The 25,234-nt window shown below is 36.3% G+C and overlaps 2 protein-coding genes across 4 annotated transcripts; one reads left to right on the top strand and one right to left on the bottom strand.

Annotated features, from left to right (window-relative positions):
- The first annotated feature begins 597 nt into the window (after positions 1–597).
- Positions 598–9,283, top strand: naxe (NAD(P)HX epimerase). 3 transcript variants are annotated; one of them, XM_030148182.1, is made up of 7 exons: positions 598–696; positions 3,381–3,570; positions 3,658–3,766; positions 5,613–5,723; positions 6,597–6,707; positions 7,007–7,154; positions 8,588–9,283. In XM_030148182.1, exons 2-7 carry the CDS (start codon positions 3,398–3,400, stop codon positions 8,785–8,787), a joined length of 852 nt encoding a protein of 283 aa, XP_030004042.1. In that variant the 5' UTR covers positions 598–696; positions 3,381–3,397; the 3' UTR covers positions 8,788–9,283. The 3 variants fall into 3 exon arrangements, with proteins under 3 accessions (XP_030004042.1, XP_030004045.1, XP_030004043.1); XM_030148183.1 differs by having other exon boundaries at positions 604–648; XM_030148185.1 differs by lacking the exon at positions 8,588–9,283 and having other exon boundaries at positions 7,007–7,559.
- A 1,455-nt stretch (positions 9,284–10,738) lies between these two features.
- Positions 10,739–25,158, bottom strand: scn1bb (sodium channel, voltage-gated, type I, beta b). Its single transcript, XM_030148186.1, has 6 exons — positions 23,838–25,158; positions 22,359–22,525; positions 19,848–20,085; positions 13,476–13,617; positions 12,400–12,474; positions 10,739–11,218 (listed from the first exon to the last, which is right to left on the bottom strand). The coding sequence occupies exons 1-5, from the start codon at positions 23,896–23,898 to the stop codon at positions 12,405–12,407; spliced, it is 678 nt and encodes a 225-aa protein (XP_030004046.1). The 5' UTR covers positions 23,899–25,158; the 3' UTR covers positions 10,739–11,218; positions 12,400–12,404.
- Positions 25,159–25,234: the final 76 nt, after the last annotated feature.

The raw sequence follows: 25,234 nt of genomic DNA, 5'->3' as shown, positions 1-25,234 counted from the left end.
AAATAATCATTACATGTGCGTAATATAACACAAGATTATTTAAGAAAACGTTCAGAAAGTTGACCTAAGAGAGTTGAAAATTTACTGAATCCAAATCACATTAGATAGGCCCATTGACTTTACCTGCAGAAGCTGTTGAACTCAGATTTTGTGTGTGTGTGTGTTTCAGCACTGGGCATATTTTCAGCATATTTCTTAGAAACAAAGACAAACACACATTTATAATCCAGCAAAAAACAATAAAGTTGCCTCAGACTGTTGCACAGTACTGCAGTGGAATAAAAAATACAATATTTTCCCCTGAGATGTGGAGTATGGCCAAAAAACAAAACCTCCTATCTGCAAATTTTTAGATTTTGAGTTTTCACATTAAATGGTGAGAACCTTAAATACCTAGTATGTATTGTTAACACATAATATAGAAAGAGAGTCTGAGAACAGTAGAATATGCTTGTATAGCTTTAACAAAGACCATACTATAATAAAACTAAACGTTTTTTTTTTCCTGTAAAAAGTGATTTTTTCAGATAGGAGGTTTTGTATTCTGACCATCGCTCTGCTTTTTAAAGAGAGGCTTTTATTTTGAAACTGCACATGCGTGTTTACGCTTTTCCAAACCCGGAAGTAATTGTCCCTGCAGGGCTGTAGGTATGTTTTGCATGGATCCACTGCTGTTTTAAAGTGTTTTGTCGACCTGTAAGTTTTGTCATTGCATTGTTTTAAAGACAAACATGCGTCTTAATGCTGAATGAACTTTATGCCATGTGATTTTTCTGTATGTGAGTGTTAATACGTTGTTAAGTTATTAGCAGATGTTAGCTAGCTTAGCAGCACAAACTGGAAGTAACTGTTAGTGTTTACAAGAACATAGTGATTTTTCAGTGATTTAGGTCAATCATCTGCAACTTGTCTAATGTTTTTTTCTTATATGTGATCATAGAGTTTATGATGCTGCACGTAAAATATTTATCTAGGTCGGTTTTAAATGACAACTTTCATAACTAAAGAGCTTAACAGTAAAGGTGTCACCTTGTACTATATGGACAAAACCTTATTAACATCAAACACGCCCTCTATTAGTATGTTTTTTATTTAAGGTTTTGTTTGTTTGTTTGATTGATTGATTTATTGATTGAGTTACACTACCAGGCAAAAGTTTGGACTCACCTGGTTTTTCTTTATTTTTATGACTATGTTCATTGTAGATTCTCACTGAAGGCATCAAAACTATGAATGAACACATATGGAATTATGTAGTTTAAAAAGGTGTGACAAAACTCAAAGCATGTTTTATATTTTAGATTCTTCAAAAAAGCCACATTTTGCTTTTATTACTGCTTTGTTCATTCTTGGCATTCTCTTGATGAGCTTCATGAGGTAGTCACCTGAAATGTTTTCCAAAAGTCTGGAAGGAGTTCCAAATGATGCTGAGCTCTTGTTGGCCATCTGTGGTCCATCTCATGTCATTTAAATAAGAAGGTGAGTCCAAACTTTTGCCTGGTAGTGTATATTGATTTATTTCAAATATGGATATGATACAAGCTTCCTGATTACTACTATTTGACTTCTTTGCACAATATAATATAGAAATGAAAATTCAAGGAAGCATAAAATAATGAATGATACATGCAAAAAGAAAAAGAAAAAAAGTCATATTCGAAAAGGAGTAAGAAGAAGCATAGCTTATTAGCTCTTACCCCTTTGTCTAAACCAACAATATGTACATATATACATACATACATATACACATATACATACATACATACATATATACACCCATATACGTACACATCTATCTATTTATCTTTAGAGTATTTTTACAGGTTAGAGTCCTTAAAACACAAAGCCTCATTTGCAAAAGAAAAACATTACAATGAACAAAAACAGTAATATAAATATACATTTACGTTCTACGAAGTCAGGAGTTTCTAATTAACATAAAAGTGAGATATGTGCTGAGTCGAGTTGAGAAACATTTGTGGCAGGTATTATTAAATTTAATATATTTTTCAATTAAAATATAAAGCTATAAATGAATGCTTTTTGTGCTTCGTTTGAAAACTATATAATTTACTACCAACTACAAACTGTACACATATATGTTAAGTCAGTCAGTATTGTATATTCTGTTAATTTTTTATAAAAGGAGCATATTTTCACATTTCACAAGCTTGAAATGTGTTCAGATTTTTGCAAATAAATATATAAAGATTAAATAATTAATTAAAGAACCAAACATGAACATAGTGGCAGATTTTCAGTGAGTTGTTTTCATTTGCAAAACGACTTTTTCTCTAGAACAATATTATGGTACTTTACTTGAGTATTTGTATTTTATGCAGTGTTATATGTCTACTGTTCTACACCTCAAAAAATACATATTATACATTTTGCTCCATGACATTTGTCTGACAGCTTTAATTACTTCTCATATTGTAATTTTTAACCCCTTCCTGTCCAGTGAAAACCATATATTTTAAGAAACAGCATATAATGTGTTATTAAATAGAGTAACACATGATTTTAAAGATCAAGCAGCAAGTTTTTGTTCACTGAGTAATGAATTTGCTAATTATTACAACACAACTTAGGACAAAACAAACTATCAAGATATCTTTTACTTATTTGTCAGACAGATGGAAAAAGAGTTAATTCTTTTATCTTGACATGTTTCAGCTACAACATGTAACCTTCCTCAGAAGGGTCACTTGAACAAACAAACTATCATCAATACGTTTTGATGAGAATTTTAAAGGATCAATGATAAATAATTACTTGTAACCTACAGCTTTGGAAAATAAGCATTAGCTAGACTACTGTGGCAAAGTAATAATAATGCAAAATTTGCCAATAAAAATCTAGCAAATGACAGGTGACAGGTATTCTTTACAAATTAAGAATAATCTGAATTTAAATTAGTGACAACAGAAACTCAATTTTCTTAATAACAAATAGCTATTAATGCTCCAAAACCACAATATCAAAATGTGATGTGGAAGGGCTTTTGTAATGAATTTCTTAGAAAATAAAAGAGCATTTAATAATTTTTTCTAATTGCATTCAACGGTTATGTTGATTAGGGATACTAAAAGAATGAAGGTATGTGTCTCATCACTTTATGAAAAACATATTTACCAGAAGCAAAGCACAAAGTAGATCAATGCCAATTCACTTTAGAGACTTGAGAGCAGCCTGCAGGTGGATGAGGGAGGAAGCAAAGTGCAAGCCTGCAGTGTAACGGCAGCAAGAAGCATTAGCTGACCGAGCAGCAAATGTACATTAACGTCTGCGTTATGTGCCTGAAATAGCTTACAGACTTTCCACTGGAGTTTGGGTTTGTTAGTTTATGGGGGGACTAACTCAGGTTTCATCTGCTCCAGGAGTCGTATCCATCTGGATGTTGAGTGTGAGGGCTCTGTTTGGGATCGGCTTCCTTGTGACCTCTCGGGCCACAGCAGTCCTCACTCAGGCAGGGACATGCCCTCTGTCAGCTGCAGCTAACAACCATAAAAAGGACTGTTTTAGCAGCAGACCAGCATCCACCATGGCCCAAACCATCAAATATCTTGGGTAAAGTAAAAGTCCATAATATTAGAAGGTAAATCCTGAGGTGTACAGTGTGTTTGCTGTATATCTTTAGCTGTACATACTCCACAGGCAGGAAGAGGCTCAGCATATTGATGAGGAGCTCTTCAGTGAGTATGGCTTCAGCGTGGACCAGCTGATGGAGTTGGCTGGACTCAGCTGTGCTACCGCAATCACCAGAGTGAGTGAAAACCTGTATTTCATCTGAAACTAAAATGACTGATGGCCTTTTTACACTGCTTTTCATAGGCTGTACCTAATCTCAAATGGGTACTTTGTGTTCGATGACTAAAGGACCGACTAATTCTTCATGACCTCCATTTTTAGAAATCCAGAACTGGTGCAGGATCTAGTCCCAAGAGGAAAACTAGAAAACAGAGCCTCAGTATGGAACAGGACAATGTTGTTACTGTGCTTGAACTTGTTGCTAGTATTGCCATAAAATCAGAGACATATACAGACTCATTCAGTGATAAAACAATAATGATACTTTTCTTTTTAAATATAATAAATCTTTAGTATGTACAAAAATATGTGCATGTCAAAAGCCATTAGTTGGTGTCTATATGCCAGTGTAGTGTCTAGTCTGATTTAACTCCACAGTAGTCCAACATGCTATTACTTACAGCTTATTCTTCTCTGACTGTGTGAAAAGTTCTGCTGTTTGTCATGTTCTTACCTCAGGGACATAAGTCAGCCTTTAAAGGTCCATGTTCGAGTCTTTGTTGAGCTGAACAGTGGTCATTTATAGACATTAGCAGACTTCATTTCTAATCTAACTGCTTACGTTACACGCTGTTGCTCCTGTAGAGAAGCAGAAGAGATGCAGCAAGACAGTTGAGGTCTTCATTGTCCACATAGTCAGTCTGTAGGCTGTTATCAAGGAGACAGTCATGGAAGGTGCTCTGTTTAAAGAAGTGATATTTTGCTTTTTTAAATGAAATTCCATATTTTAAAACATTTCCCTGTGGTCTACATAAACTCTAAATGCTATACTTGGGTCTGAATTCTTTATTAATTCAACTCCACAGGTCCATCTTCAACCCTATTTCTGATTAATGACACAAGAAAGGTCATTTTGAGCACTGGCCCTTTAAATGCAAACGAGCCACTTCAGGCCCCACCCCCTCCAGGTTGTTGGCTGTGCTGTTCTTTCCCATTCAGCCACTTGTGTCTATTAATACAACCAACAACTGAACATTTTAGGTAATTGGCTTGAAGTGTTGACATATTTTCAGTTTTTACTACAACTGCAGCTGCTGATAAACAATTATGTCATACTCAGAGAAATGTTCATCAGAAGCCTTGACCTTATATGTGCAAATGTTGTGACGTAACTAGTTACGAAACGTAACAAATTAAGCAGGAATTGAAACAGGTTGTAGAAATCCACTCGATTTTTGCTGGAATGAATATAAAGATAGCTTTGCAGCACCTGGAGGGTTCAAATTCCAACTTTATGAACTATTAGGGTCCAATACACAAATAAATGAACCAAAGACTAATAAAAGTGGGTTTAGTAACATATGACCCCTTTAAATAATAAATTGACTTGTAGTGTAATAATTGTTAGTACTGAAAATGAATGACATGTAAAGCTAAATTTGCGACGTAATTTTTAACTATATCACCCAGCCCTAAAATAACATGATGTAGCCTCAGGTTCAAAAGCTGAACCGATCTGAACTGACACTAGATTCACATTGATAAGAAGGGAGTATGTGAGTTCTCGGCTTGAACTTTAACTAAACAATGTACAGTGTGTTCCCAAATTCTGGTTTTGCCAGTTGTTTCATCAGCAAAGTCTAGCAGTATAAGCCGGAAAGGAGGTTTTCAATTATGGTCCATGGACGTGTCTGATCTGATTACTGCCCAAAGAGAGGAATAATCACATCACTCTGCCCTCAGATTCACAGCCACAGAAGCTTTTCTCTTGAGTTTCTGCTTTGAAGAAAAACCTTTTTCCTTTGTAAAATACAGTGGTGTGCAGTGCTACATTAATGTGTTCTGTGCATTATTCTCCTCAGGCATATCCTCTTACCTCACTGGTGAAGCCCAGACCTTCTGTACTGGTGATCTGTGGACCAGGAAACAACGGAGGCGACGGCCTGGTCTGTGCCAGACATCTCAAACTCTTTGTGAGTGACTTTACACACTGTAATTGTGCCGTATTAATACTGTAATAGCTGATGGATAATCAAGGTGATGATGATAATAACGATATTACTAAGAACAACAACAGCAATAACACAATTTATTTAAAGTTGCTTTTCAAAACACTCAATGCCACCGTACAGAGAATCAGAAGAAGATCAATAAAACAAAACAAAACAAAAACATACACATAATATACAAGACTATACAGAAACAAGAGAACGGTGAATAAATACAAATATAATAAAAGCATGAGTAGTGGTACAGAGTGGATTATGTTGGGTGAACCAGTTATAAAAGAAAAATATTGTCTTTTTCACTCGTATAGTCATGGACACAGATGTTTGCAGAAATGGATCATAAAAATGCCCTGGCAGCCATTTTACTTTTCCAAATCATGCATTTTGCATAATATTTAAGCATTTAGACACAACTGTGGTCAACTCTTCCACTGATGAACCAGGCCATCTTTGAAATCTTTAAGTTGTGGCTGCAAGAAAATCTGCTGGGGCACTGTAGACAAAAAAAACACCTTAAAATGCAAAGCTCTTTGTTATTGTGGAGGAGGCAGTGAAAGATAAGAACAAAGTAAGCAACCAAATGTGTTTCAGACATGACACTACAGATATCAGACAATGAAATCTCCTCACATCATCCCTGAGTACACCATTCCTCATGAACAGTATAAGATACAGAATGAATGAATAGTAGAACCATAACTTTTTCTGTATTTACATGTTTAATTCGGGAAATTAAATGCAAAATACACAGTGTTTACACATGTTGTCAGTAAGATCATCAGTTTTTATTTTGTTAAATCATGAATATTATTCCTTGTCTTGTGTGTTCCCTTGCAGGGTTACGAGCCGACTATTCTTTACCCGAAGAGGCCAAACAAGCCACTGTTTCAGGGTTTGACTACACAGTGCCAGAAGATGGAGATCCCCTTCCTTACAGAGATGCCTGAGGTTTGGTGCTCATCAATTATGAAACAGCATAAATTTGCAGTGAAGTGTGAATTGTTATATCCATCTGTCTGAGTATTGTATTACACACTATTACATCTAGTTTAATCAGTTTAATTGCTGTGCGGTTCATTTATAATTACACAAACCATAAACAACAATCAGGTTGCTGTAAACTAAGCCTGCAGAGTGTGGATCAGTAGCTTCACAGATGGGTAGATGTTTACACTCTGTAGGACATTTTCAGGGTTTTTATTCCTCTGTTTTGTCAAATAAAAGGCATGTGTATGTTTTCTTTTCAGGCCATAGTTATAGATGAAGCCTACAACCTGGTAATTGACGCCATCTTCGGCTTCAGCTTTAAAGGAGCTGTCAGAGAGCCTTTCGGTTCCATCTTAGAGGCGTTGAACAAGACCACAATCCCCATAGCCAGCATCGACATCCCCTCTGGTCAGTCCTCACACTCTACATTTTTACAACAATAAGGTGGATTTCCACTAAAGCTAAATGTAATTCTCTCTTCATGGATTTCAGCACGTCATGCTCTTCTTCCATTCAGGGTTTTTATCATTAGCCGAAACAACAGCGTCAAAATGGCGGATCACTGAATGTAAAACATGAGTAGTTCAGGGACATCCGCATGACAGAGAATGACAATGCATTTATGCAGAACCATACGAGGCTCTAAAAGGGTTAGTTAGAGTTTTTGTACTGGTTTTACCACCAGAGATAGGCCCACCTAAAGATCAACATCCAGTTATGAGTTTATGTTTATAAGCTATATGGACAAAAATATTGGGACACATCATGTCTACAGCTGTAAGATGTCCTGTTCTTGCAGATTTGAGATATAAACATCAATATTTCCTTAAAGTTTAATGGGAGATTTGTCTTCCTAAGTGAGATGTGAAGAAAGTAGATGCTTAGTTGTGATAGAAAATTATTATTTATAGTCAGAGCATGAAAAATGTTTTTAGAAATTTAGAGGTAGAACAACCAAACAAAATCAATGTTGAGAGTATGTAAAAACCCTCTGATGCATTTTGGAAGCAAAGATAACAATTTAACTCATAAAGACCCAATGGTACTTTTGTGACAGCTCCCAAATTAATTTTTCACTCTATTTAAACTTTCTTAAGCAATTTATCACCATTTTTCATAATATTATCCTCTGTATTTAGCATTTTTCAGTGTAAATTATGTATTTTCCTATATTTAATTTACTGATCATGCAGATGTCCGTTAGAGCTCAGAGTAAATTCAAAGGTTATTAGATCAGAAACAAAAAAACTGAAGAAAAAGTGACTTTTACTGCAAAGATATCAATAACTGAACATAAAAACAAGTGTGTCCATCCACTGTCATTGATCCAACTCCATGGGTTTTACTGGTGAATCAATGTTGTAGAAGATGACGGTGTTTCCACATTCACTACGGAGCCTCTGAACGTCCAAATGGGTCATATCTGATCACCATGAAAAGACGAAAAACTGTATTTTACACCAATTATTTACATGTATTGATAGGATTAGTGGATCAACATGACTTAAACATTTTCATCAGTACATGGTTTTATCAACACTGGATGTTTGGGTCTGTATGGGTTAAACAACACTAACCAATGCAATGCAATATTTATCACAATTAAAAACTATATTACTACACTTGTCATTTTATTTTGTAGCCCAAACCCATTAGAAAAGAAACACCTGAATTCAATATCTCCCAATACTTTTGTCCATACAGTGTATCACAAACCACACAACCAAAGCCCCAGTAATCGACTCGTTACCCTTTCCTCTGCACATTCATTCTCTGAAGGGTTAGAAGCAGCCTTTGGTTTGTGATATCCTTTGTGTGTGTGTGTGTTTTTTTTCTTCCAGGGTGGGATGTAGAGCAGGGCAGCACAGACGGACTCCAGCCCGACATGCTCATCTCTCTCACTGCCCCAAAGAAATCAGCCTTATTGTTCAGAGGACGCTACCACTTCCTAGGAGGCCGTTTTGTACCCCCTGGTCTGGAGAGGAAATACCAGCTCAACCTGCCTCAGTATCCCGGCACAGACTGTGTGTTACAGCTGTAGACGAGTGGAGACAGGAACAGACAGGTGCAGACAGGTGTTTCAGAGAGGAGACAGTTTTCTCACTTCCTCTCTAAGTGTCACAGTCGATTTGAAGTGTCGAGATCAACAGAGGAAGACAGGAAGTATGGAAAACAGCTAGTCTGGCTCTGTGTAAACGTAAAATATGCCTACACAAGCTCCTGAACTCATCATATTGTATTTAGCAACACTTACTCAGTGTTTTCTGTCGGAACAAAAAGTACTTGCACGTCTTGCACTTCTTGTACAACCGCAAATTGTCCTTTTTCTGTTTCTGTTCAGATGGGGATTAAACACTAACTACAACAGATCAATTATTAATCTTTACTGGACTTGATGGGTGTATTTTGTGTGATTAACATTTGAGAGAGAAAGTCTAGCAGTTTCCGGGGAGGTGTTACAATAGAGATCTAGTAGCTCTTTGGAAGTGTCAAAGCTTTAATGTAGTGGATACTTAATAAAGAAATCTACACTGAAAGAAATCTACGCTGATGTTTCTTTAAAAATGTCATCAAAAATATTCGAACGGTAGAAAATATGATGGATCTGCACATCAAACCTGAACAGATACAACCCTTCAACGACAGTCATTTGTTGTAACAATACATTGGATTTTTGACTCTACATGTTCACCCATCCTGTTAAACACTAAAACCTGCATCTAATCCTCATCATCATCAAAATATGGCAAACTACCAGATATTTACATGTGCAGACAGAGTGTAGGATTGTTGTGGAAACCAGCAGTGAAGTTGTAGGTTCCATCCTCCTGAACACTTCTCACCCGTCTCTACAATGGCTGCGAAAAAATGTGAAAATGCACAATACTTCACCAGAGCAGTGATTCTAAACCTTTTTGGTACAAAACCACAATTTAGTGTCTTTTCATACATACAAACAAACTTACAAAGAAACAGCATACATTTCCATAGGTCTACATGTTTACTGTCAAAACACTGTATGTAATTTTTGTTCTTTTTATACTTAACACTGGTTTAATCTTTTTGTGTCTAACAAAATTTTTGTCGTTACATCTTTTACATGATGATAATTTAATTCTAGCAACTTTCATTTTTGTTACTTCTAAACAGAGGCATCCTCACATTATTATAAACTCTTCAAAACAACACTATGCTTTCCTTATGCTAATTAGTGACCCAATTAAACAACTCCACGGCCCCGTTTTGGGCCCTGACCCTAAGTTTGGGACACAGTTCTAGAGCAGTGTCTGCAGCCTTTGTGAGTATAAAGGGGGTTATACAATGTTAAAAACACAATTCTTATTTTAATGTGATTATACATATACAAGTTGTCTTACAGCTGCTTTTAAAACGGGAGTCAAGCATACGGTCTGGGGGCCAAAACCGACCCTCCAAAGGTTCTGATCTGGCCCATGGGATGAATTTGCCGAGTATAAAAATTACACTGCAGCTGCTAACAGTCAAGAGTGTCAAAATCATTTTAGTACAATTTGATCTCAAGTGGGTCAATAACTTCAAATACTGACTGTTCCAAACTCCAACTTTTTTCAAACCATTATTTTGCCTGATACTAAATGGTTTGTGCCTTTCTAGATCCACTATGATCTGGAATGCACATGGATAAATGATAACTTGAGGTATAATATTGTTAAAATTTTACTTAATTTTCAGAAGAAATTTCAGGTCATTCATGGTTTTTTTTTGGTGAAAGGGTCATTTGTAAATGTAAACAATTTAATTTTAAACTTCTTCACTAAAACAAAGAGAAAAATTTGGAGTTCTAATTATTCACAGGTTATTATGTTATTATTTTACTGGTTCGACCCACTTGAAATCATATTAGGCTGCATGTGGCCCCTGAACTAAATGAGTTTGATACTCCATGGTTGTCCAACCTCTAAGACACTTCAATTTGTCACACTTCTTATTGCCATCAACAGAAGCCCTTTGCATCATGTTTTCTCAGATTTTATTAGTACATTAGTAAGGTTTCATTGCATGTACAACTAGTAGTAGTTCACCAGAAAGACAGCCTATCTGTCCATCACATTCTATTTTCTAGATAACTTCACCATACATGTGTATCTCATTGTTTATACATTAGGTGGTGATGATTTAGTAAAAAGCTTTCTTTAACAATCACAGAGTCTGACAGACTCCCATAGTACCACTTAAGTTTTATATAAACGTATGCTATTGACAATGTGGCTCATTAATGCATAATGGTTTCTCATATAAGTGCAGAACATGCTTGTTATGCGCGGTTAACTATATACAGTGCTGGTACCATGCTCTCTGTATACGTCATATCCTTTTGTGGTCTTTGTTAGGGAAAAGGTAAAATACAGATCTGAGATGACAGGAGTTTTTTCCGCAGGTTGTCCTCATGCACGCCAGACGATGGAAGGATGTCTTTGGACCATGGAAGAAGCCTGAGGACAAAAACAGCTTATGTTACTGTCAAATATTCAACAGCACTACAAAGAAGCTTAATTAATGTACATTAGAACATCTGTTTGAAGATAAAACACTCATTTACCAGTTTCATGGGTAAAAATAGGTTAAATGGAAGCATGGTAGGGTTTCTGCAGATTTGAAGAAATAAAATTATTGTATTTTTACAATTATTTGTTTCATTTTAACAAAAAAAATCTGACATTTCTTAAAAAAACAGGCTTCTTATTTTTCCATGTTACACTTAAAGACTTTAAATGGTGACTTCCAAATTAATTTTACTTTACATAAAACCTTTCCTGAGTGATTCAATCATTTTATCTTGTACATCATTCAGTAAAAATCACATATTTTCCTATATTTTATTAGATATTCATAAAATCTAGGAGTAAATTTATAGCTCATTATATTGAAACCGTAAAAGTGAGTTTTTCAACAAAATATGCTTTAACTGGACGTAAAAACAAGCTACAACTACATTCATTTATCAAACTGCAAGGGTTTTATTGGTGAATCAACGCTGCAGAGGATGTCGGTGTTTCCACGTTTACTGTGTAGTTGCTGAACGTCCAAATGGGTCATATCTGATGATGATGAAAAGCCAAGAAACTGCATTTTACCTGAATTATTTCCATGTATTGATAGAATTAGCGGAACAAAAGTCATTTAGCATTTTAGATCAACAGGTGAATTTGGTCACTGGTGGTTGTTTAGGTCTTTGAGGAATGATGCATTTAATTGGAAGAGTAAACTTTATTTTGTTTTGCATCATTGTGCAAAAACAATGAGACAGCGACACATAGAAAAGACCATGAATGACTATCACATGAAGAGAGGGATGCTTTTTACCTTAGACATTTAGTACCATTCAGAGCCTGTAGGTTTCTACTTTTACTTCTGTATAGAAGTTTATTCAGTACTTTTACTTCTACTTTTTTGCTGTAGTTCCACCTGAGTGAAGAATATGTGTACTCTCATCATTGGTGCCAACAGGCAAAAATTCACATAATTGGATTTAAGAGTTTTTAATGACCTGCAGAAACTCAATTATAATCAAAACAAGAGACTTGTGTCCCTGATATTTGAAAAAAGTAGTGATGGGATGCTTCATGTCACATTGGAAAAAAAAAACTTTGCGTTTTTTTTTTTTTTAACATACCTGTGCTATTCTCCCACCTGCACCCCTGCACAGTTATCTTTACTTTCCGATGCTATCGCTAAATACTCAGCATTTCTGGAAGGAAGGGGGGAAAAAAAACACCATCAGTGTTTATCTGAGACATCATCATCACTTCAGCACACAGTGATATGGGTGATAAATGCAAAAAACAAGGCAACAGATGCACAGCTATGGTTGTGTGACAGATGTTTGTTCCTTTTTGTGACTTACAGGAGGGAGGTTTTGGTTTTGGTTTTGGTTTTTACTAGGGAAGAGGAAGATGACAGGATGGGACGGACAAGACGAAAACACGACAAGTGGACAAGTGGACAAGTGGACAGAGGAAGCGTGAGACATTGGGACAAAGAGACACACATGAAAACACACACAAACACGATGCAGACAGTCACATTAAAAATTAACCAGGAAACTGGAGAAGAGACATAAGAACCGAACAGAAGATATAAAAACGTTCAAATTATAGACGTGATTTAAGTAATATCCTCCTGAAACCCAGCAATGCATTTTTGTCCTCTGTAGGGGACAAGAGTTTCACAGCTTTACTGAGAAAAAAAACACAAAAAATGCTGTCCACTGCAAAGGACATTCCATATTAAATTTTAAAAATACATCTGGAAAAAACTGTTGCATCGTGTCGTTTCCACTACAGGCAATTATTTCATGTAAAAAAGCCCAAACTTGTACTTTTCTGGGTCTCAGGAGGATATGACAATCATGCAGAAAGACAATGTGTTACATGCACTGATATATAGGTATCTTTAAATGTGTCAGCTGAAATAACTGAGGAACAATGACGACATGAAGTTTTCCAAAATGTAAAATTGCGTGCTTATGTTCAGTGTAGAAAACTCATCATCATGTTTTTTAGATTAAAACTTGTATCCCCAAATGTCTGAGAAATATGCTTGATCTTTACCAGTTTTCTGAATTTTTACTACATTTGTGATATGTTTATATCACAATGTGCCACTTAAGTGAAACCACATCATCAAACCTGGAGATACAAGAAGTGTAAGTACGAACAGATGCACGTGTTTAATTAAAACAACGCTTACGCTGCTTCCCGTAATGCTTCTTCTCCTGCTGCTGCTATTTTCCTGTAGCAGTATATCATCTCTATGAGGAGCCAGACCTGCAGGCCGATGATGGACACGTACATCATGACCTCAGACACTATGGATGCTGTACCTCTGCTGGCTGCAGGAGGAGAGAGACAATCAGCATTTGGACAGATATACAGAATGATCTAGAAACATCTCATCCGAAAATTACAGTTTTCTAAACATTTTCACGACAAAAACAATGAAGAAACAAGTGGTACCAGGCACAACAAACCCTGCCCCTCGCACGTATTGTATCTTATTTTGGCATTGATCCAGCAGATGTCATCAGATCAACTGCCTCTATATATGTGCCAAGTTTGAAGCAAACTGAAACAAAAGTGATGTTTTTATAGACATTTTAAATTTTCGCCCATTGTAAGTAAATGGGAGAAAAAAAACATTTTAAAATTCTTAAAAAATTGGAACTTCGGCCAGCTTTTCCCACAATGTAATGAGATGTATTCTGGGTCACTGGCAATCTATAAACTCAATTTGGTATGAATTCAACCAATAGTTTTGCTGCTACAGACATTTGAAATTTCGCCCATTATAAGTAAATGGAAAAAAAAGATTTTAACCTACTTTTGACCTACTTTTCCCAAAATGTAGCCTGATCTATTCTAGGTCACTGGCAATCTATAAACCAGGGTAATAATAAAATTGAAGTATATTGTTTCTTAGCTGTCATTGAATATTACAGTACATTCATAGGCTGATCTCTTTGTAAAGGGCTAGTCCAGTGTTTCTCAAACTGTGTGTTGTTGTTTTTTTCTGTCTTCTGGTCAGAACATGAAGACAGTTTTGGTGTCAGAGCACCCTAAACTCATTTTACAGAGACACATCTAACAAATCCAATGCCATGGTGACCTCTCACTTGTTTAGAGAAAAAGTGTAGGTTCGGAGAATGGATAACTATTTTACTGGAGCAGAAAAGAAAAATGCCCAATGTTTCTGTTTTTGCACAGTTTCTACAATTTGCACCTTATTGTTCTGAAAATCTGTGCAATGTGAAATGGGCTCATTGCAGCCACTGATACTGTAAAAATATTCATCTTTGTTAGCAAAAATCTGTTTTTTGTTCTAAATAAGAGTTTTAAATTTATTGTTATAAGATAATAGCACATTTCATGTTTTTATTTAGAAAAACTGTTTCAGGGAGCAGTCATGTTCAATTTATTTTGCATAAGTATGTTTTTTCAGAAAAGCAAAAAATAATGAATATAATATTGATGCTTCTTTCAATTAAAGTTATACTTGAACCACTGGTTAAACATACTTATTTGCACTGTGTTGTCTTAAAACAAAAAACAAAAAAACAGATATTAGAACTGCAAACACAGGATGACTATGTCCAGTATATACTATTACTTGCAGTAATAGTAGATTGCAGTGGAAATTTAGAGGTATTATTCTCTCCAGCTGTTAAAATAAGCTTGAATTCACCCAAAGTAATGAGTTCTGACAGTTTCAGGTCCTTCTTTAAATCATTCTATGAAGAAGAGGCAGCGTATCGAAAACCAAACTGTGATGCAACACCATTTGTAGGATGTTCTGAGAACACGGACCATATTGTACCAAGATAAAATGGAAGCGACCCAAGGAGAGGTTTATAAATAAATGTCAACCGATGTGAGAGTCTGCAGACGTACAGAAAAGGAGGAACAGCAACAGCATACAGAGCAGAGGAGTGAACACGACCTCCACAGCCGGTAATAAAATGAAAAGAACAAAGGTAAACACTGGACAATAATTTCTTTAGGTTCTGCTCATGAGCATCAATGAAAAGCAGAGCACTGTAATGTAATAAAGATGAGGACGTTACTGAAATTAGAATTTTCCTTGGAGAGAGGAACAGAGAAACAGATGTGGCTTAACAGACAAGGTCTATCAATAATAACCTCTAAATACTTTTATGATGTAACCATTAGAATTTCAGCTCCGTCAGCCATTTCCTCCCTTGAACACTTTCTCAACATTCTCATGTATTTTTAATGTTGTCATCTACGACCCTACTTCCTGTTGTACAGTTCTTTTCACTCCAGTGTAAGTCTGTTCGGTATAAAGACATGTTCAGCTGTAGTTGTCCTTATTTTCTTACACTGTTTTTTTTGGCCTGCTTTTGAACATAGATACTGTGAGTATATAAGCTAAGTCGACAAAAGAGCCAGAAATACCTGATGACTGAAGTATCAGTAAGATCTATATTTGACAACTACATTATATTCTACTAATTTACCTCTGTGAGTCAGAAACTGTCAGTCACTTGAAAATACAGAGCTTAAATCCCCAATACATGACACATAACATCAAATCCAAACACACTTAATTCCTGTTACATAATTTATTGTAGCTGCCAGCGATTCTGTTAGAATTAGGTGAGAAATAACTGCAAAATAGTAGTAGTAAAAAGTGTAGTGAGTATTTAGCATATTTTAAGAAGCCACAGAAGGGCTGCTATAGTGAGGCTTGTAAAGACACGTTTCCAATAAATGCTCAGTTTTCAGAGATCACAGTTCACTTTTACCGATCGATCGGTTCAATTTCAACTCTAGTGATTGTCATATGTCTCCAAACAAAGTCATAATGCATAAGAAGAAGACATAAAAATGAGCACTACATTATTGCACAGTCATAAAAGTATCTGGCTCTTCACCTGAGGCTGCTCTACTTTCCCTTCCTTAAATAACCTACAACTCCTGATTGTTAAATCAAAATAAGAAGCACCATTTGGTGATCGGAGGTGGAAATATAAATAGCACAAGTACAAAATGAAGATCACTCCTACATAAAAGGGACACTGTGGCTGTCTTTTCATTCCAATACATATCATAACATTTTAGATTTTGTTTGAGTTAGGCGCATGCAAAATCTTCACAGCTCTACATACAAACTCTCAAATAAAGTTTTTTTTTTACAACAAAACCAAAGAATGTGTATCAAGTTGGTGAGCTTTTCATCAGTATCAAAGACTGAATATAAAGAAAAGAAAAAAAAAAAAAAAAAGAAACCATACTTTTACTACAACTCGATCTCCTTACTCTTTCAAAGACATCCCGGATGAGCCCCCAAATTCTTACGTTCCCTGATTAGTCTATAGAATGAGAGGTAACAATAAAATAAACCCAGGTGACAAAAAAAACACAAGGGAAACTGCAGTAAACATGAGAAGAATTAATTCAAATCACTAAGAATGATTGACTCAAAAACCAGGATCTCAAAAACCACACAAAAATAAATATCAAATATACTAAAAACAAAAGATGACACGAACTGGAAATGACAAATGACAAATCACCCTCCCTCCACAGAAAGAGTAAACCACAAACATTGTGTTTCTATTCAGAGACAATGCTGTTAACTGGTCAATGTGATCAGGTGTGGACAGGTAACCAACTGTACAACCAACCAAGACAAACCAAACTACAGCATGTTACACTGTATACAGTGCTGGGGGCAAAAGTCTGAGGCCACCTCTAAGTTTGTTGTTTTTGTAGGGTTGAAATGACAACACATATTTATTTCTCATTCTCTTGTCTTCAGATACAACAAGAAAATACAGGAAATATGTGCACAGCCTCAAAAGACACACAAAAACTGAACTAAATGGATTATAAATGTTAAAGTCATTAACCCCCATGACAAGAAGCAGCACAGTCAGTTAAAAGCATCCAAGATGTGTTGAATGAAACCTGGTATAAAACATCAGAAAATTAATGCAATAAATCTCATATTGTCTGAATAAAAAGGTTAAAAGCATGTTAAGTACAAATTCAGGTCATACTAAATACCACCACTTTGGTTGATAGAAGCTGTTTTTTTTTATCCTGAAACGTTTTGTTTTTACTGCTGTACATACTTCACATATATCAGATTGGAACAGAGATATGTATATGTATGCATATGTATGGTCATTAGAACTTTACTAAACCAGCAAACCTAATGTTGGCTTATGGCTTTTGCACATTCATTCATTCATTCATTCATTCATTATCTGAACCTGCTTTATCCTCACTAGGGTCACGGGGGTCGCTTGGAGCCTATCCCAGCTACTTATGGGCGAAGGCGGGGTACACCCTGGACATTTCGCCACTTCATCGCAGGGCTGAGATATAGAGACAAACAATCACTCTCACATTCACACCTATGGGCAATTTAGATTAACCAATTAACCTATCAGTGCATGTCTTTGGATGGTGGGAGGAAGCCGGAATACCCGAAGAGAACCCACGCAGACACGGGGAGAACATGCAAACTCCGCACAGAAAGGTCCCACCCCCTGTCGACTGGTGTTGGAATTGAACCCAGGACCTTCTTGCTGTGAGGCACGAGTGCTAACCACTGTGTCACCCGGCTTTTGCACAGTACTGTATAATATAGAGTCAAGCCAAAAAATAACAAAATGAAGTTTATGGTAAAAGTAAAAAAAAAAAGAAAAAAAAAAACCACAAGAGGAGAAATGCAAAGCACAATGTAAAATAATATCAATGATTAAATTAAACATTAACCAGAAAAGAGAAAATAATAAAAGTGAAAAAATTGATAATACAACAATACCAGAAGATTAAAACAAAAAAGAGAGAGACAAAGCATCACAGCATAAAAACACAAACAGAAGATAACTAAAGAATAATAAAATCATTGAAAATGAATGCAAATCCGTACAAATCCATTTTACGAAGGGCTCTAAAAGGGCTGACTGACTGTAGATGCTTTATCTCCTCTGGTAGCTGTTCTGACGGTAAAAGCACCATCACTTTTAGATCCTTTTGACCTATGGAGTCTCCCCTTTGAAGTGACCAGAGGGCCCACCCAAGGATCTAAGGTCATGAGCTGGTTTATGGGGGGTCAGCCATGCACTCATATAGTTAGAAACCACACCTAGATGAGCTTTAGCCTTTGGAACTCCAGTGGATCACAGGAGACCCCTCTAAACATGATCACAGACCACCCCCCCTCACAATGGTCGCCAAGTCATAAACATATTACTTGCGTCAACATAGGCATGCTAAATATCATTAGAAGGCTTAGATTCTCCATATTTTTTTCCATATTTGGGTATTGTTATGAAAATCATGGGCACGGAAGAACAATTCATCATAAAGTCGAGACATGAGTCGAGGATTATTCATGTTCCTTTAGTCTAGGGGTCAATTATGATTTGAAGAGGTCAGGATACAGACATGTTCCTTGTGTGCACGTCTGCAGCATCATCAGGTTCAAATTCCATTCTAATCTAGTTATACATTAATTTATTTAGTAGCATTGTCATTGTATCAACATTTACACTGTGTGGAGTCAACGACAGCTACAATTGGCATTTATTTTTAATGACTTCTGAGGGTTCAGAAAGAGATCAGTAAAATCTTAACCCATAAAGATCCAGTGTGACTTTTGTGAAAGTTCCCAAATGAGTTTTTGTCCATATTTAACATTTCTTAAGTGATTTATCACCATACATCATACTATTATCCTCTATATTTTGTGTTTTTTTCAGTGAAAATCAGATATTTTCCTGTATTTAATCATACTTTAATCATCATGATGAGATTACATTTGAGGGTTATTATATCAAAAACAGGGAAAACTTAAGAAAAAATGTACTTTTTCAGCAAATCTATCATTAACTGAATATAAACCCTGTGTGTCCATCCACTGTCATTGATCCAACTCCATGGGTTTTACTAGTGAATCAATGTTGTAGAAGATGACAGTGTTTCCACGGTAACTATGGACCCTCTGAACGTCCAAATGGGTCATATCTGATGACCATGAAAAGATGAATAACTGTATTTTACAACAATTATTTACATGTATTGATAGAATTAAAGGATCAACAAGTATTAATCAGCTTAGATCAGTAGATGGTTTTGGTTGCCAGTGGCTGTTTGGGTCTTTATAGGTTAAAATCAATTCTAAAACAAATAGGGGGCAAATAGGGAAATCTAGTGAAGGTGTGATTGATGTCATCTGTTAAAACCAGTAAGATGTTCAGCTGCTGCATTTATGTGAGATATGAGATTTTTAGGATTTCTGACTTGAATAGGAACTTTATACATTATACTCCAATCCATGGGATGCCCTCTAAGGCATTTATACCTGTATTATGTGTCTGAATAAGCGACTGTAGTGTACAATAGCAGTTGATAAAAGTATTTCAGTTCATTGACGATTGTGTTAAAGCGCTTAAAAGTGGGTTCAGTTTCAATAAAAATCTGAAACCATCTTATCCTCTCATGTTTCCCAGATTTTGTCAGAATTCTTGACTGTTCTGTCTTGTTTACACACTCTCAAATCCTGTTCATATTTCATCAGGTGATTACGTACCTTTAGCCACCACTGAGAGATGGACCAGCTTGTCGACTGTGGTGCTGTACTCATAGTTTTCGTAGAAGAGCGTGCGGTAGAAGTAACAGCGGTAGGTGCCTGTATCGTTGAAGGTTACGTTGAACAGGTATATCGAAGCATCCTGGATGTCGTGGCTCCTCTTGCTTCCATTCCAGTCCAATCGGTCTGCAAACTGATCATGCTCAATGGTGGCGCCGTCCTCATTGTAAGTGTAGATCTAGTGCAACAGTGGTGAAAAATGGTTATTGATACAATGACAAAGCAAAGTTGTCTTGTAAACAATAAGGCTTTGCAAGACATAAATAACTCAGCTGCAGTGGTTAAAGCCAGTTTGTAGTAAGAGACAAACTTAAAAATCTGCAGTATGCCACTTGGACTGTGTGCATCATATATTACAATGCATCACAGTCATCATCTTCTTTTGTTTAATGGTATGTGGTGAACATAAAGTGCATTACTGCTGGAGTGCAGGCCAGAGTTCTCTATTTACACACATTAAATATGGATATACAGCTTGAGAAATATAGATAAAACTGCTGTGACTGCAGGCAAGACCAGCAACTACAGGCGTAGGATCAGAAAACTGCTATGATATGATTTAATATGTTTCCATAAAAATGATTTGCAGCAGAAAATAGGAGATTTTTGTAGTTTGAAAATGTATGTATGAAGCAAACAACACTGCAAACTAATATGAGCAATCTTATTTATCAAAAGATAGATATTACTTTTTTCTTTCGTTTTTATTGGTTGGACTTTCTGCCTTCACTTTCTCTGTATTCACTGAATTGTCATTTTGATTCGTTTTGTCCTTCTGTTTTTACTTTATCGTCTCTGTCTTGCATTTCTTGGGCTCATCTTTGTCATAAACATTCTACTGCTGCATTGTTTTGATTGTCCTGTCCTGTCTGTCAATACACTTTCTGAACATTTGTTTCTAAAGGTGCTATAAAAATAAAGTTACTATTATTTAATTTACACTAAACAATTTCAAGGATATTTCTACAAGAAAACATAATAAAAACTTCTGTAAATGTCTGCCAACAGCTTCCAGCTGTTTCCATGGAGATGAGCCTGGTGGTAAAGTCATTATGTGGCAAACTGCATTCATTTTCACATATTATGTACAATATTCACTGTATGTTTGCAGTACTGTCTTCTCTTCTAAGCTTACAGCTTTTCTGGAGACACACCAGACTTATGACATTTTTCAGTCTGGGTTCAGACAACGACATTCAACAGGAACCGCTCTATTAAAAAGTGTCTAGTCACATCATGATGGCAGCTGATACCGGGAAATCCACGATCTTGGTCCTGCTAGATCTCTCCTCGGCCATTGACATGGTGGACCATACCATAATGATTGAGAGACTGAGGGACCTGCAGCATCTTAAACCGTATATTTTTATTAGTAAGTTTTTATTTTTATCAATTACTAGAAATTTCAGGTGACCCCACGTGGGGTCCCGACCCCAAGGTTGAAAAACACTGGTTTAGATGTAGAAACTGAGCACTGATATGATGAGTTGAAGGTGACCAGAGCAAGGTTATCACCATTAATAAAAACTAACGAAACGACAAAAACTAGAATTGAGAAAACATGTTTGTTAACTGAAATAAATAAAATCTATAATTAAAAGAAAAAACGGTAACTAACTGAAACTGTATTGTGTGCTTACAAAACTAACAAAAACGTATAAAAATTATGGATAAAATTCCCTTCGTTTTCGTCTTTGTCAATGTCAGATTGATATGAAATTGATTTATTTCGCTCGAGCAATTTTAGCTGGTGGTACCATATGACACTTCACCGTCCATCACTTCTTGTCACTTGTCGTTTAGAGTCGTCTTCTCGTCCCCACTCTACCTGGCAAACATGAAGACTAAAGCAAACCCACTCTAAAAACTGATTAAAACCAACTGAATTAGAGAAAAAAAAAGTCAAACCTGAATAAAACTAAACTATTATGAAAAATCCAAAACTATTTTAACCTTGGATCAGAGCGTATTATATTTCATCTCAAATCACCAAAATCCAGCTTATTGTATGGTTATTTTTCTGAGATGTTTATTTTTTTTAATCAAGTGTCAGAAATCCTCCATATGATTTCTGCTTTGGATAATAAATCACATCTGCAGTTACGTTCTGCAAACAGATCACAAGCACAAGGTCAACACAGCTGCGTCCCATCATTGGATCTATTGATCTCTGGAGTGTAAAATATCATGATTGATTTAAGCTGCACCCCAGCAATGTCAGCACTGGATACTCTCATGGGATTGAGGATATACATGTGTGTGCTGATATGTATGTTAGGCAGAGTGAAGGTTTTGAGGAATGGGAAAAATTGCTTTAAAGGAGCTTGTTCGACCAAAATTTTGTGAAGAAACTGAAAAACGTGCTTGTTCTTCACGCTCTGCTGTGTCAGTTACATTTTGTGCTGGCATCAAACTAAAAATACTCTTCGGTGACGGTAGATCTAAACTTACATGGACAAAGCCAGACTCTCCTTTGGGTTTGAAGTACCATTCGACGTAAGCAGATCCGTCCACCTCACTCCTCCTTTTGCAGGAGATGCAGCCCAGTTTAAAGCCTTGACCCGCTACTGCTTCTGTGTCAGACGCCACTTCAGCACACGCTCCATGACACCGGTACACTGTTTACAGAAAAACAGACAGATTGCACAGAATTAAGTGGAAGAAAGTGAATGAGCTTTCCATTTTCTAAAACTTTAAACATCTCAGAGGCAAATATTATACTTTTTAGCCAACATTTGTCTGACAGATTTTGCATGTTTGTGTGAATATTTGTGATAAACTGAAGATTAATCATTCCTTTCTGGGTTTATAAATGTCTCCTCCTTCTTTAACTTTACAAAATATTTAAAACGATACTAAAATATGTTGTCACAAAGCTAAAAACAGGACAGCGACACTACAAACATATGACGATCTTATAGAATATGATTTATTGCTATAGATTAAAGTACCAAAAGTGTGTAAAGTGCTGCAAATGAGCTCACTCTTAAACACACACATTAATACAGCAGTAAAATGTCTCCAAAAACACTGTCAGGGATCATTTTACTGCACTTTGAGTACCATTCATAGTACATTTTGCTGATAAAATTCACAAACTATACATTTTATGCAAACTTTTGAGTTCTAGTTAAATATTTCCACACAGAATGCTTGCATCTATCAGATACTTGATGCTGTTTAAGACCTTTTTGAGATATGTTTTAACCAGATTTAAGCTGAAAATCATCTTTTTTTAATTCAAGCAGTACAGGTAAATCTAAAGGTACATATGTGGGCCTGTGCAGAGGTAGGTTTTATGCTGGAACGCAGTTCTTAAGAGTGACTTATGGTGTTCAATATTTAACAGATAAGTGCAAGTATATTGTTTGAGAGAAAGTATTAGGTTCAGCGGTTGAGTGATGGTTTTTCAATGTCTTGAATATTTACACACAGAAGTTGTCAACTCAATCTGACAAAAAGAAATAAAATTACTCTTCACCTCACAAATTCAAGGCTCAAGAGGCTATCCCTCAACTTAGAAGGCCTTATTAAGTTCTTTTGAAGAATTTTCAATACAATAAAAGTCAAGGACGCGAGTACATCTTCTAACATTGACTGGCCACATCCTGTTTTCAGTTCAGTACATTATTCACATAGATGCTTAGGATATTAGTATAGCCCTCTTTTAAAAAAGCTTTATAATAGTGATAAGATAAGATAAGATAAGATATTGATCCCACCGTGGGGAAACTGCAGTGTTTACAGCAGCAAAATATAAAAAACAAAGTGCAAAAAGACAGGCAGAGTGAAACAGGAAATACAAAAGATAATCTATTATTTATTACTTGTTCTGTACATATTATTTACATCAGGATCTAAATACTTCTCCCACTGCAGACAGAATCTAATCGCATAATACTGAGGGTACAATAAATGGACTTCACTTACCAAACAGGGTGCAGAGCAGAGTCAGGACCAGGAGGTGAAATGCTGCCATGTCAGTGAACATCTGAGTCTTCTTTTGGACTGGAAGGGCCTCAAAAAAGTACAAATGAAGCTCCAAAAGATTTCCACAGTCCACTACAATGAGCACCTATGAAACTGTGAACGGATATCTGCAATATTTTTAAGACGTACTATGTATCTTACGAAGACTGTTAGTGTCAGTAAAGTGCAGACTAATGCAATAAAGCAATATGTGTCAGTCTTGCAGCTAAACATGCATCGTATAGTGCAACAGTAAAGTATATCTTGCTTAGGCCTTACTTACACCCTTGAATCTATGCAACTTCCGTGTGTGCCTCAAGTCTTTGGCTTACGACAGCAAAACAACTGACTGTTGATCACAGCATTTATTGCCACAAATTATTGCTGCCCTCTCTATTTATCTGCATTCAAGTGATGAGCTACTTGCTTTTAATCATCACATAGCAGATGGAACTATCCAGATACCTAGTGACTCACAGTGCAACCCAAATCAACACCCTGAGATTAGATTTTCTTTCTTTTTTTTTTTTTTCTTTCCCTGAGGTCCTATTATGAGATGCAAAGAGCAACCATCAGACCTGCCAGGGGCCACATGCTCTTTTGTTTAATGATAGGAAATTACAGACTACAACAGCACACAATAGTAGGTTTCAATATAATGTGGAACATGCCAGCTACTGACTAACTGACTGAACACTACTTACATGCCAGTGCATAAGATTGAATTTGCATGCTCTATGATAATAAACAAATGGCTACCTCTTATTAACACGCTACTAATATTTAATACGGACCAATCCACTGGTCTAGAGATAATTATCCTTAATCGGATCAGTGAAAACAGAGCTCACTGTCCTAAATTTAGGCCTCGTCTTCTTCGGGGGAAAAAAAAATAAAAAAAACAACACTGTCCTCTCCTGCGATGACAGCTGTATGTGAAAAGTCTTGTATTTTCACCTATCTGATGACCCCGTGTTCGTAGGAGAGATGCGTCGGTAGTGTTGGCATTGCAGGGAAAACACGGTGAGCGCACAAGGGCACATATAAACCAGACGGAAAAAAAAAAATCAAAGTATGTACGCGAATAAACAGACGCGTCGTCCTCCCCGTGAACGCTCTTGTTCTCTACGCCACCTCTGCCGCTCAGTTCAGAGGATGCTGCAGATGCACTGCGGTAAAAACCACTGTGCAGATGCGCACCGTTTTCCGCTTCCGACGCTCCGTTAGTCCACTGGCATTCATTTAGCGGTGTCTCCAAATAATACTGCAGAGCCTCACGATTATCTCCCAGGACGTTTAATGAGAATAAAACCCCCCTTGCACTACTTGTATTAAATGCGATGAGGGTGGGCTGGCCC

Source organism: Sphaeramia orbicularis, chromosome 11 (genome assembly GCF_902148855.1).
Source record: "Sphaeramia orbicularis chromosome 11, fSphaOr1.1, whole genome shotgun sequence".
Lineage (NCBI taxonomy): Eukaryota > Metazoa > Chordata > Actinopteri > Kurtiformes > Apogonidae > Sphaeramia > Sphaeramia orbicularis.
This window is presented reverse-complemented; position numbering and strand designations above follow the sequence as displayed.

Bases quoted from the DNA above. Each gene is read 5' to 3' on its own strand.
- scn1bb (XM_030148186.1), bottom strand. From the start codon at position 23,898: ATGTTCACTGACATGGCAGCATTTCACCTCCTGGTCCTGACTCTGCTC. The intron at 13,618-19,847 runs GTACGTAATCAC...CTCCTCCTGCAG, and splicing joins TCTCTCAGTGGTGGCTAAAG to CCAGCAGAGGTACAGCATCC. The intron at 12,475-13,475 runs GTAAGCGTTGTT...CCTTCCTTCCAG, and splicing joins GAAGCATTACGGGAAGCAGC to AAATGCTGAGTATTTAGCGA.
- naxe (XM_030148182.1), top strand. From the start codon at position 3,398: ATGTTGAGTGTGAGGGCTCTGTTTGGGATCGGCTTCCTTGTGACCTCT. The intron at 5,724-6,596 runs GTGAGTGACTTT...GTTCCCTTGCAG, and splicing joins CCAGACATCTCAAACTCTTT to GGTTACGAGCCGACTATTCT. The intron at 6,708-7,006 runs GTTTGGTGCTCA...TTTTCTTTTCAG, and splicing joins TCCTTACAGAGATGCCTGAG to GCCATAGTTATAGATGAAGC.